The sequence below is a fragment of the Passer montanus genome, unplaced genomic scaffold (genome assembly GCF_014805655.1).
Source record: "Passer montanus isolate IOZ18808 unplaced genomic scaffold, ASM1480565v1 scaffold4, whole genome shotgun sequence".
Classification (NCBI taxonomy): domain Eukaryota; kingdom Metazoa; phylum Chordata; class Aves; order Passeriformes; family Passeridae; genus Passer; species Passer montanus.
The window spans coordinates 8,820,118-8,833,634 of record NW_024368818.1 but is presented as its reverse complement, the minus strand read 5'-3'; the positions used below and the strand labels follow the sequence as shown (position 1 = coordinate 8,833,634).

The following is a 13,517-nucleotide window of genomic DNA, read 5'->3' as shown; positions in this document are numbered from 1 at the left end:
GCTTGTCAGAGCACTCAGAGCCTTGACAGAAGTGCCTGAAGGCAGTTCATTCAGAGGTACAATCTGACCTCTTAGAGGAATGTCCTTGATTGGTAAGAGTTGTTTTTGTGTTGTTGAGGTAGATGTGTAACTCTTAGGACATTCACACAAGGATTATAAATTAAAGCCTCGCAACAACATTATCAAAAACCTAAACACCCTAAACATAAACATCTCAGACCACCCAGCTTGAAGAAGGAAAACTATTTTTATTCACATGGTGAAACCTGCTCCTCAGGAAAGACCTACAAAGACAAACCTGGGAACCCAAAATGCCAATTCCAGTCAGTATTCAAAACTGTGGACTCAGTATTTGATCAGGAAAAGTTTTATGAGCACTGCAGTTTTCTGTACATCTCATCAGCTGGTATCCCATTGTTGTGCCATGGAAGTTCACTTCTATAATCTCTCATCTCTCCTAGCTGACATACTTGATGAGCTGTCTTGCTCTCTGAAGGAATGTTAATTTAAGTTACAACCAGAGCAGTCACTCCCAGGCTGTACTTGGCTTGGTGTTTGCTCTGTACAGGTCCCACTTTTAAATTAGTTTTTATTCTCCACCCCTAAATGTCTTATTCCAAACATAATAGATGACACTTTGCTTCACATCCCATGTAATTTTTATATTCTTAGATGTTGGAGTTAGAGCAACACTGCTAGTTTACAGCAAAGTATTTCAATCAGGAAAAGACAGGAACATGCAATGGGTTTTGCTGAAATACTAGCAAGAACAGCTTTAATCCGTGCTTCTTTGCAATGTAAAATTAACACCTGAGCTTTGTAGAAGGAGAGATAAGAACACAAGTTGATCAAAATGTCAATCTCCTTAATCCAGACCGTTAGCAAATCTGGGATTCTTCATGCCTTTTTTTTTAAGTAAGGAATTAAGTTCTAAATTATATTTACACAACCATGATTAGCCGTATTTTTTTTAAGAAGCAGTGGCCACATGAAGCATCAGTACCTTACAGTGTTCATTGCTAAACTATCCTGATTTTCTTACCAATCTGTTGGCTTGGCTTTGCATTATGACAATTTCATCAGCTCAAAAAGAGCCTGAGCCCTAATTCTGGCCTTTGCGGGTCATGCATGACTGCTGCTGTTGCAAGGAGTATTTTGCCCTCTTGTATTTGTACTGGAGCTGAGGCTGGCTTGTGCTCACTGATTTTTTAAATTTTTGCTTTCAGTATTGATGGTCTTAAAATGCTTTCATCCACTTCAACTGAATCCTTTTTTCCAGGTAGTAATTATGAGTGATGTATTTTAGGCCAATACTGCAGATATGTCTGTTGTTGCTATGAAAATGCAAGTGATCTAGGTCACTGCTGCAATATGCTGCAATGTGAGTCTCCATTTTGTAAATGTTTTACATTCCAGAGGATTTACTTCTGTTTCTGCTCAAATCTACCATAATAGTAAGACGAAGTATTTATACTGGAATTAGTTTGGTCAGGCCATCATTTTGTTTGACAAATTGGGTCACCTTTAAGGGAATTAACAGTTTGTGAGCTGCAAACTCCTTTGGGGTTTTGATACACTGCTCATTGTGAGTGCCTTGATATTGGCACACATGGCCAATACTGTAGCAATGACACAAAGCAGCTGGAAAGCACATTCTCCTCAACCAGCCAGGGTGAAATATCAGACTTTGGTCCTGAACTGAAAAAATGTGCTGCAGGACTCAAGAAGGGAAAAATCAGTATCACAAGAAGCTGTTTTCCATCAGTAACACTTGGTACTTTGAGACAACTATTCCAAATATCCGAACTTCTCACTGTGGCTGCCTGTACATCCATCCTCTCTTATTCTCACTTTTTTCATTTAAGTCTTTTGCTGACACAAATTCCTGGAAATCCTCTGAGGTTAAATGACAGCAGTCTTTTTTGACACCTAATGAGGGGGCTCAAAGGGTTTGCGATAACGACTGATTTCATTGGAATGTGTGAGATTGAATTAATAGCTCTTCTTGCTATTTAGCTATTGATTGACAGACCCCTGTGCTGGCTTGCCTGACTGTATATTAGAGCCCAGTGCTCATTAATGGCTGCTTTTTACTTTTGCTACTTGCTGTAGTGTTTTGCTGGCTGTCGTCTGGCTCTGCTGTGCCTGGGAACAGTTTGATAGCAGCAATGGAAATGTGTCTGGGCTGGCAGATGGCCTGAGCATCATTGCTCTCTGTATGGCTGTGCTGGACGGGCTGGATCTCCAGTGGGAACTCGGATTGAGGGGACTGTGACCTGTGGATGAATCCATTCAAGATCAGGACACCCCAAAACACCTGTGACCGTGGCCAAGTGCCCAGCAGAACATATCTCGAAGCCTCTCTGGCAGTGATTATAGAAGGGATTGTGGCCAATGCTGGAGCAGGTACACTTCAAAGCATCTGTGGCTGTGGATGATGCACATCAACTTGTGAATGCACAGTTTATATAATCTGATACCTGAAATTAAATTTGAAGTAATTGCAAAGATTTTCCTGTGCTTTATAGACATAACCTAGAAATGAAGTGCCAACAGGGAATAGTGTAACTTTCACAGTTTGTACTTCTCTTATGGCACAAATTACCAGGTGATGTTTCTTTTTCAACTCTTTAAATTACTGCTTGACATAAAAAAAGCATTTAGGCACTTAAGGCTTGATTTATAAAACTTCTGGTTACTTTCATGCATGTTCAGTGCATCGTTTGCTTGGTAAAATAGAACTTTGATCTCATGAGTAATAAATGGAATTAAAGATGTGAAAAAACTGTGGTATTCTCAGAATGAATGGGTAGATTGCACTGCAATATATTTTATTCAAATAGATATAGTGGCAGCATTTTACATGTGAAGTGCAGATGCTACAGGTGTCTGGAAGAATGTCAATCAGATTGACAAAAATACTCTGGATACAGGATCCTTTTAAAATCAGTGTTTGGTCTGATCAGGCACTTCCAGGGTATTCACATTGAAGTTCTTGCTAGGTGATTTTTTAGATTGTTAAATAAACTAGTGCCAAGGAATAAACTAGTGCCAAGGTACTACTTCTAGCATGTAATTAATTTGTGGGAAAGGGGTGAATATTATTTTTTACTGCTTCCTCTTCTGTAATAGCAAGGAGGCCAAACAAACAGAACAGAGGGCAAATCATTTTAGGTACCATATAAACATGACGAAAGCACAGCTAACAACCGAAAGATTTACAACAGAAATAAGAGCTAAGAGATAGTAGGGTAATAAAAATTTCAGGTTGACAGCGTACAAAGGTTAGGATTAGTGCATTAAGTGATAGGTGTGCTGGAATCCTAAGCACCTTTTTGTTGAAACCCAGTGTTAAACCAGGATATGAAGATGGGCAGTGTAATGGGAGGTGGAATTTGTGTGGACTTTTCTAAAGGTTGTATGAGAGAACATGGAGAAGTTATTGAGCTGACCTGGCAAGCAGCTTAGATCTGCACAGCTGGCAGACACTTCCAAATAGGTGGTCTCATTCCTTATTTTCCATAGAGGGAGTGTGTACAGAGCATCCCACATCCAGATTTCTGCACTGTAGACGTCATATTGTGGGAGCAAATGTGGGAAGTACTCAGTGGGAAGTACTTACCATTAATCATCCATCCTTTTTGATGGTGATTTGCAGTGTGTATGAACTCTGAGCTGTTGGAACTATGGATGCAGCCTGATAGTGATATGATACAAACATTCTGTTTCATACCCGTAGCAAACATGAATAAGAAAAGTGATTTTTTTCCTTGATCATATTTCTTATTATCATAAAGTATTCTACTCACTGCTAAATTAAAATTGTGTATTTTTGAATCAGGACTGGATGATCACCTAATGGTTTGGAAAATTCTCAAGGAGAACTCAGTGGTTCTTTTGCAAAGTTAAGGCACACTTAAAAGAATATTGTGCCAGTATTAGAGTAGTGCCAGCATTTTGACTTCTTCTCAAATTATTACCTAACTTTTTGCTCCCAGGAGGTAAAAGCCTTAATATTTTTATGCAAAGAATCAATCCTTATTCCTGTTTCTGGCAATGAAGGTAGGAATGAAGAAAATAACATAATCAGAGAGAAAAAGTTAAATTCAGCTCATTATGATTTTTTCCCACCTCTTCTACTGCTCTTTCCATCCATATTTGGAACACCTAGAAAATTTTACAAGAATTTTGAGGCAAAAATTTCTCTGCTGAGCCAAATTACCAACAACACCACCATTTTTGTATATTTTTCAAGCTCAAAGCAATGTCAGTTCATACTGCATATTCCCCCAAATATTCAAAAATAGAGCCACATTGGGAGCATTAAAGTAACACTAGGAAATCTTTTAGTGTATTTTGCAATACTTTTGCCTTTCATCATTAACTGCTGTGAGTTGTTGTAACCATTCTGAGAAAGAAAGGGTTTGTTAGGCATAAACACTACGATTATAATGAGAGTGATTGCCTTTAAGGAAAGATGAGACTGTACTGATTCAGGCTGTTCCTCATCCTATGTCCAGTCACAAATGACAAGAACATTGTTTTTGATCTTTTATGAATCTCATATTTGTAATGCACAAATTGATTTTTAGTTGGGGAACGATTCATTTCAGAGTACTGGTTGAACTTGGAGTGAATTTATTGTCTAAAGAAGTATGCAGTCAGGAGCACTACCATGCTGTCCTGTAATTGAAAACAAAAGATATTTAACATTAGAGATTCAGTTTTACCTTCAGGATTTTTGCACAAACAGCAGCTAATGGAAAGGTATTCCGATGCTCTTGGCATTCCTGTGAGGATGCTTACTCATACTGTGTTCTGTAACTCATGCCTGAACTGTGTCCATTGATGTTGAATGCAAACTGCTTTTTTGGCACCACCTTACTTTGCTCCTAGATATCTCTGCTTTGAGGCAAGAACTCATCTAGAGAAAGGCCACAGCAGTACCACAGATCCCTTTCAGCCTCATTATGGCCTTTGGAACAGGGTGGTGTGCCTTGGTGTTGGGCAGTGTTTCTGTCCCAAGTCATTTCCAAGAAAAGAATTTGAAATCTTGGTAGATAAGTAGATCCAGGTGATCTTCTAATGTGAGGCAGTCACTGAAATGTTAGATGCACTCCTTAACCAGCCTTAGTAGACAAGGTGCTTCCTTTTCCCTATAGAAAGTCTTGCAATGTTAGCACAACCGGGTCAATTTAGATGGATCCTTCCTTTGTAATTCAGCAAAACAGTGAGGCACTACTTCCTACCATAGCCTCATGCTTAGTAGCTGTTATGCTACAAAAATATATCTAAACCTTCCAAATTCCATTTATGAATTTGGGTCACCACTGTCATTGAATACTATGTGTTAATGAATTCCATAACTGAATTTCTTACTGTGTAAAAATGTACCTAATTCTTCTTTTAAAATGTTCCACAATGTTTTACTGGGAGTGTGTTTCTTTTTGAAATGCAAGAAATAGTGATTCTCTCACTGCCCACAGTACAGCAGCTCTGTCAGATCATTTCATGTGGCCAAGTAGAAGACCTCTAATGTTTTCTGTTTTCCTGATGTGGATAGACTTCCATATTTTTCTATACACCTGAGCAGCCTGCTGCTTCTCTCTATGATTCCTGTTTTATTGTCTGTAAACTTTAGGGCTGAGAAAAAACAGTAACAATTTTCACCCCTTAATAATTTTCCTCAGCCTTCTCCAACAAGGAGTGATTACCTGTAGCTTGTGATGGTTCTTGCAGTAAAAATAGCCAAACCAGAAAATATTTTCTATAGTCCTTTGCTAACATTTTTACTCTAACGTGAATCCCAAATAATTCCATTGATGTCAATGGTGCTACTTCATAGTGGCATTTTGGAAACTGAAAACACCATAATGAGAGCCATTAAGAGCATCCTGTATGAGGCAGGTTTTGTTGAAGATAATTATTTTATTAAAAAAAACAAAAAAGAAAATTATATATTCATATGCTTTAAATTTGAAGATGAAAGATTTGGGATTAAATTTGCAGTTTACACTGTGAAGAAAAATTCAAGAGGACATCACGGGGGTAGAGCATATTTACACTTTTTGTAGTTCTTCAGGTCATTCCCCTCACATATCTATGAACATTTATATGTAACACCTTCAATAAACATTGCTAAGACTGCTGATATAATTAATTTTATTTTTCTGAGATTGTATTTCTTTCTGGTAATTTGATGAGGCCCTAGCAATCAGGGAGAGTGAAAGCTGTACCTCAGGGGGTTTTGTGTTAAAAATCAAATTTAATTATGTTTACCATATAACTTCTGAATTCTTCGCTTGTCCTCTTCTGGAAGTGTGAAAGTTTTCGGGTTCTGATATGAGTAGTAAGGGTACATGAGAGATCCACGGTCACTGGAATGGGTGAGTCCCAAAGAATGGCCAAATTCATGAGCAGCAACGAGGAACAAATTGATATCTGCAACATAGAAACACATAAATGGATGTTAAAGTTATGAAATACAATTGATTTACAATTGACTTTTTACAATTGCTTCAAATGACTTTTTAAAATACAATAAATTGAAAGTGCAGGAGAATTTATGTATTTCAATCCATCTTGGAATGAGACCCCAGGCTTTTGATCCATTATTGTTGAGCTTTTACATATAGCTGTAATATTTTATAAAAAAAATCTACTGATTCCTTGCATATGTATTTAGAGACCCTGAGTCTCTTTTGGATTCTACTTTTGGTCAACCTCATTCCTAGAAGCAAGTCAATCTACCTGTTCAAAATTTATGTAGGAAACAGGGGCTCACAGTCTGTGTTTAGCCTGCAAAAAGTGCTTTAAATGATGGACAGAACAGACATTATGCAGGTGTTCATGGTAATGAAGCACTAGTAGTTATAAAGGTAGTTGAAAAGGATAGAAATATTAGTACTGAAGTAGCACTGAAGGATGAAGAGGAATGGAAAGCAGTTCCTGTGGCTGTGTTCTTCCAACATGTACAATATTTGCTTTCCCCTTTCATCTACACATGTGAGCTTTACCTTGATTGACATCTGACCATTTCTCATCATCATCAAAATGAGCATCTCCACTCCGCCTTTTTCCAGGTAGAAATGCATGGGCCAGTATTTTACCTCTTCCATCGAAAGGAGATCTGGAATATGACAGCACAAAGCAGGAGGTAGTGCACGGTGCCCATCTTGATGAGGAGCCTTGCTGGAGAAGAAAGAGTTTTACTTTCTGTCTCCCAAGACCAGCGCTAAAACCCTTATATAGATCCTGACAGTGCCAATCAGCAATTTTATATGTGACTCACTTTCTAAATTCCTTGTATAAATTTGTGTCACCATTTCCATTGAATATGCTTTGATTGAATTTCAGAGTTGTCTTGCTTGCTACGTGATAATATATCCTTCTTCTTTGAAAATCTTCCGCAAGATTTTCTTGGGATAGTCTTTTTTTTTGAGTTGCAAGAAATAGTGACTCTCTCGCTGCCCACAGTACAGCAGCTCTGTCAGATCATTTCATGTGGCCAAGTAGAAGACCTCTAATGTTTTCTGTTTTCCTGATGTGCATATTTTTCCTGTGTATATTGTTCTGTACACTTGAGCAGCCTGCTGCTTCTCTCTATGATTTTTGTTTTATTGTCTGTTAACTTTACTTTTAGGGCTGAGAGAAAACAGTAACAATTTTTACCCCTTAATAATTTTCCTCAGCCTTCTTCAACAAAGAGTGATTACCTGGCTTGTGGTGGTTCCTGCTGTAAAAAATAGCCAAAATAGATAATATTTTCTCTAGTCCTTTGCTGACATTTTTACTCTAAGAGATGAATCCCAAATAATTCCATTGATGTTAATGGAGCCACTTCATAGAGGCATTGCTGAAACTGAAAAAAAGCATAATGATGCCATTAAGAGCATTCTGTTTTGTTGAAGATATAATTTTGAAAAAATAAAAAAGAATAATATCTATTCATATGCTTTAAATTAGAAGATGAAAGATTTGGCATTAAATTTGCAGTTTACACTGTGAAGAAAAATTCAAGAGGATATCACTGGGGACGGACACACTTGCATTTTTTCATCTCATCAGGTCTTTCCCATCCCATATCTGTGAACTTTTCATGTGTAGCAGCTTTAATAAGCATTGCTAAGGCTGATGATATAATTAATTTTCTTTTTCTGAGATCTTATTCCCTTGTTAATACCAGGTATAGCAGGTATTGATTTTGCCCTCTCAGAATATCAGTCCATGTTGATGGAGTGGGCTCAGGGTACGTAAGTGATTGGGTAAGTTGCCAAAATAGCTTTTCTAGATAGTGCAGGAGTAGAGCTTATCCTTTAAACATGCATGGTCAAAGGACCCATGAGAAATGTTAAGACATTTGAGAATTCATTTGCTGCTTGTTGTACTATCTGGAACAGCAAAGAAGAATTTAAAAATCATTTTATTTAAAAGAACAGTAGTGAAAGCAAGATTCAAATTCCCAACGAACCAAAATATGTTGTGGTTAGCCATTTCTTCTTTGGTATGGAAAAGAAGGGACAAGTTGCTATTTGAGTAACCTAAGGTGCCTAGATGTGTGTTTGAGAGAGCATGTAAAAGCTGACACGGAATGCAGTGGGATAAAGGGAAGAAAGAAGGTTGCTGGATTTGCTGTTGTCTCTGCTTTCCCCCAGCGATGGTGTGTGTGGTAGCGCCTGCCCAGCTGTGTGCTGGCAGACAAGGCACACTTTACACCAGGGGCAAAGCCAGAGCAGTTTGCCGAGCGGTGCCACTAGGCGGAGGCAAATGCTGCGCAGTTCCCCTCTGCTGAGCAGGGTTCGGTGTGCCGATGGCAGCGCTTTTCCCCAAAGGAGAGGTCCCTTATGGGGATGGAAAGGCAACAGGAGCTCAACAGGCAGTAAAATGCTTCTGGCAGCCTCGTCAGTGGCTGTCTCTAAGGTCAAAATTCCTGGCTTCTATTTTATTTCACTTGCTGTGGTGATGCTAACTGGGGGCTGCTGCCTCTCTTGAGATGGATCCTTCAAGACACAAGGGTGCCTCACTGCCACCAGTGCTGGCCCTACTGCAGGCCAGTCACCTCATGTGGTCGCAGGAAGCTGTCTCTCAGATGCATCCCATTGCCAGGATAGTATTCCTAGCAATACACTTCTGGGTTCTACTGCATTTGTCTCAATTCATAAGGATGTTAATTTTACACTAGAAAACAAACCAGCTGCTTTCAGTCAAATGTTTGTTCTCCTGGCTTCATTTGATAGAGTCTCTTTTCCAGCACTGTACATGAATTGTTCTGTGTGGCCTTAGGAGTGTTTTTTTCTGGAGAGTCTTTGATAAAGCCTGTTTTCCATGGCTGTTTTCTCTTTATAAAGCTTTAGCAAGTGACTTGAGCTTAATAGAGATCATGGTGTGTCTCTGTTTTGTGTTTGGTTCCCTGTGGGGACTTTGGCCAAGGGAACAGAGGGTATTTTCTGTCAATCTTGCATCTTTCCAGGTCAACCCATTTGGACTGAGCATCCACATAGCCTAGAGAGCTCTTCTTCATAGCCTTTAATACAGATTGGATCTGTATTAAGGCTATTTATCTCTCTATTCTGGGTCTTCAAGTTTTTTCTCACCTGAAGACAGCTGTGCCCCCAGAATAATATCCACACTTAGCACCAGCTACTTCATCTTTGAGCTTTGTGTGGAAGAAATGGCTGATTACTGACGGGAGCATTTTCAAACTAATGTTGATATTGCACTGATCCTTTGGTATTTGCTCAGCAGCCTTTACATTCAGTGGGGACTCTTCAGCTTCTCACAGCAGCCCAGCCCTGAGCAGGCTGGGGGGCATAAGAAGCTGGAAGGGGACACAGCTGGGACCCAAATTGGCCAAGGGATATTCCATACCATAGGATGTCATATTCGGTGTAAAAACTAGAGGGAAAGCTGGCCAGAGGTTTCTTCTTGTGCACTGCCTGGGTGCTGGTCTGTGGGTGGTGAATAACTGCATTGTTCATAATTTGCTTTGTATATCCTATTCCTATTTCTCTTCCTCTTCTTCCTCTTCTTCTTCTTTGTCTTCTTCTTTGTCATCTTTGTCTTCATCTTTGTCTTCTTCATCTTCATCTTCTGCTTCTTGCTCCTATTTTTCTTTCTCTTCTTCTTCTTTCTCCCCTTCTTCTTCCTCCTCTTCTTCCTCTTCTTGTTCTTGTTCTTCTTCCTTCTTCTTCATCCTCCTCTTCTTCTTCATATTCTTCTCCCTTGACATTTCTTCTACTTTCTTTTGCTTTCTTCTATTTGTGTTGACTATTTATTTTTATTTCCCCTTCCTTTTCTGTCTTATTGAATTGCCTTTGTCTCCACCCATGTATTTTACCTTCTTTTCTGCATTTCTCTCCACATCCCACTGAGGGGTGCATAGTGAGTGTGGTGCTTGGTTACCTGTTGGGTTGAACGGTGTCAGTCCTTTTTGGACCACGCAACATGAGGCAGGAAGGATTGAGATAAAAACAGATCTGACCAGAGCATGTTAAACCAAATTTTTTATAAGTATCCACAGTATTAGTTCAATAGTCACTGGTCAGAGTGTTGATATATTTGCTCTCAGAGGTGTTGTGTGTTCTCGGAGTTTTGTAGTGTGAGCAACATATTCCCTGCTGTGAGCACCACATTCCCTCTGGGGGCTGGCTGAAGGTCGTTCCTTGTACTGGGTAACACTGGTTTAGGAGATGGTGAAGATGCTGGGAGTGACACTGAGCTGGTGTTTGTGCTCCTCATCTCTGTGCACAGGGAGCCATCTGTTGGAAACTATTCATAAATACACCGTCTACCTTGTGGTTTTTGAAGACTTTGAATGTCCTTGGGAGCGTCCCTGGGGTTTTTTCGTTGTTGTTGTTGTTTCTTTCTTTCTTTCTTTCTTTCTTTCTTTTTTTTTCTTTTATTTTTTATTATTTTTTTTAATCCATTAAAAAACACTCAAGGAAGCTTGGCACAAAGGATCATGGGAATGCCAGTGCACTGCTTCTCGAACCTGCTTCTCTGGAGAGTTGGGGAGGACATGATGATGAAAAGCTTTTCCCTTTGGGAAAACATCCCAGCCCATACTGAAGGAAGCACTGTGGAGACCTCCTGTATGTGAGAGCCATATGGGAAGCTCACTGATTCTGAGGAGTCAATACTGTGAAGTGGCAGGACGGGCATGGGAATTGAAACAGATTCATGAGCAGCAACGAGGAACAAATTGACATCTGCAGCATAGAAACACATAAATAGATGTTAAAGGTATAGCATTTCTTTTTGAAATACAATTAATTGAAAGTGCAGGAGAATTTATCTATTTCAATCTGTCTTGGTATGATACCCCAGAATTTTTATCCATTATCATTAAGCTTTCATATATTACAGTAATATTTTATTAAACATCTCCTGAGTCCTTGCATATGGTCGACCTCATTCCTAGAAGCAAGTCAATTTATGTGTTCACAATTTATGTAGGAAACAGGGACTCACAGTCCATGTTTAGCCTGCAAAAAGTGCTTTAAATGATGGACAGAACAGACATTATGTAGGTGTTTATGGTGATGAAGCACCAGTAGTTATAAAGGTAACTTTAAAAGGTATAGTTATATATATATATAGTTATATAGTTACATATATATAGTTATAAAGGTAACTTTGAAAAGGGTAGAAATGTTAGTACTGAAGTAGCACTGAAGGATGAAGAGGAATGGAAAGCAGTTCCTGTGGCTGTGTTCTTTCAACATGTACAATATTTGCTTTCCCCTTTCATCTACACATGTGAGCTTTACCTTGATTGATATCTGACCATTTCTCATCATCATCAAAATGAGCATCTCCACCAATCCCATCTCCAGGTGCGAATGCATGGGCCAGCGTGCCACCTCTTCCATCGAAAGGAGATCCATCACCATGCGCTGCATTTGAAATAAATCAATGTAATCAGATGAGATCAGTTGTCATATTTAATGAGATCGGTTGTCATATTTAACTTCAGCAAGTAGAATCATGCTGTTGGTTTGTGCTAGTTTTGTTGGTTGCCAGTCCTCAAAAAAATCTTACAATGGCAGCAAGGTTGTGAAAATGAGAAGTGAGGCTTAGGGAAACACTCTCCATATTAATGACTGAAGTTCAAATCTTGTCTTTGATAGTTTGGTCTGCTGCATGTTTTAGGAAGAGCTGAATATATTTTGCCTGAGCTTTTGTCAGAAGTGTGGTCCTGAGGCTGCATTCAGGGATGATTTCAGAATGAGTAGTTAATGCTTGACAACACTATTGTTAATGTCTGAATGTGTTTGATGTTAAAAAGTGCAGGGCAATATTAGTTGCAGACATTCTCATTTGCACTGCTTTCAGTGTGGATGGTGATTTGGGATAGATAACCATGTTTCTGAAGAGATAAATTCATTTATTCTCAGCCTTGAGGTATGGTCTATTATCTACTTCTGTCATAGTGCAGATGTTTACTACCTCAAGTGTAAGAGTTAGATAAGAGTTGAACCAACTCGGAAATTTCTGTCTCCCTCATCATGAATGTCATCAGGCATACCACATCTGGGCATTGTCATTATTTCTTCAGTTTCTTTGTCTAATTTTCCAGTTACAGTCAGGTGGAAAAACTTCTGCATTTCTTTAATCCTTTCTTCTATGCTTAGGTGTTGTGTTTTTGACAAAATTGGAAAGAATGTATCAAGATATCTCTAGAGGAAGAGAGGGAAAATAAAGATTAATACGTGTATCTGTGATGTTTTGGTAATTGCATTTTACATTTGTTTGAATTGTTTCATCATTCTGCATCATCCATATCTAGTTTTACTTGTATCTTTCCACTTCAGTTTACCAAATTCTGCTCTCTCAGTAGTAGAGATCAGCATATCTAAAAAGAATTGTAACAGCAATGAAACACTGTAAGTAAGAAACCCTGTCAAGTAACCACCATTTACTGAGCATTCAAATCTACAGCCTTCTAACACAGTACACATAAAATATTGGACTTATTTTTAAAATTACATGCTCCCCTTTATTTACCAGCTGGAACTTGGTCTCTTTTTTATGTCAGCCTTCAGAGGTTTTACCTAGTGAGCACGTTTAAAATGTTTTAAATCACATGTGCAAAAACTGTTGTAATGTGAGACAGGGACAATATGAACAGGTCGGAAAGGAATGTAGAAATGGAATCAAAAATCAGATTATTCATAATGTAGTTTTGTTTCTCCCCTTGTAACATACCTTTACTTTTTCCAGATCTATGCTGCTCCATGATGCTGGTCTCAGTTGTATTGGAAAAGCAGGAGTCTCAGGCAGGAAGATGACAGCACAAAGCAGGAGGTAGTGCACGGTGCCCATCTTGATGAGGAACCTTGCTGGTGCAGAAAGGGTTTGGCTTTCTGTCTCCCAAGACCAGAGCTAAAACCCTTATATAGATCCTGATAGCTCCAAGCAGCAATTACGCATGTGACTCACTTTTTGGTTTTGTTAGTGTAATGTCATCAATGCTCTAAGAAGTAAATGAAATCATATTAAACAAATCTTTCCTGTAA

At 38.9% G+C, this 13,517-nt stretch overlaps 1 protein-coding gene across 1 annotated transcript; it reads right to left on the bottom strand.

Moving 5' to 3' along the window:
• Positions 1-4,645: 4,645 nt before the first annotated feature.
• LOC120506744 (matrix metalloproteinase-20-like) lies at positions 4,646-13,422 on the bottom strand. The gene is made up of 5 exons (XM_039718704.1): positions 13,207-13,422; positions 12,479-12,677; positions 11,769-11,894; positions 6,280-6,441; positions 4,646-4,683 (listed from the first exon to the last, which is right to left on the bottom strand). Exons 1-5 carry the CDS (start codon positions 13,321-13,323, stop codon positions 4,646-4,648), a joined length of 642 nt encoding a protein of 213 aa, XP_039574638.1. The 5' UTR covers positions 13,324-13,422.
• Positions 13,423-13,517: the final 95 nt, after the last annotated feature.

Bases quoted from the DNA above. Each gene is read 5' to 3' on its own strand.
- LOC120506744 (XM_039718704.1), bottom strand. From the start codon at position 13,323: ATGGGCACCGTGCACTACCTCCTGCTTTGTGCTGTCATCTTCCTGCCT. The intron at 12,678-13,206 runs GTATGTTACAAG...CTCTTCCTCTAG, and splicing joins TAGATCTGGAAAAAGTAAAG to AGATATCTTGATACATTCTT. The intron at 4,684-6,279 runs GTAAACATAATT...TTTCAATTACAG, and splicing joins AAGAATTCAGAAGTTATATG to GACAGCATGGTAGTGCTCCT.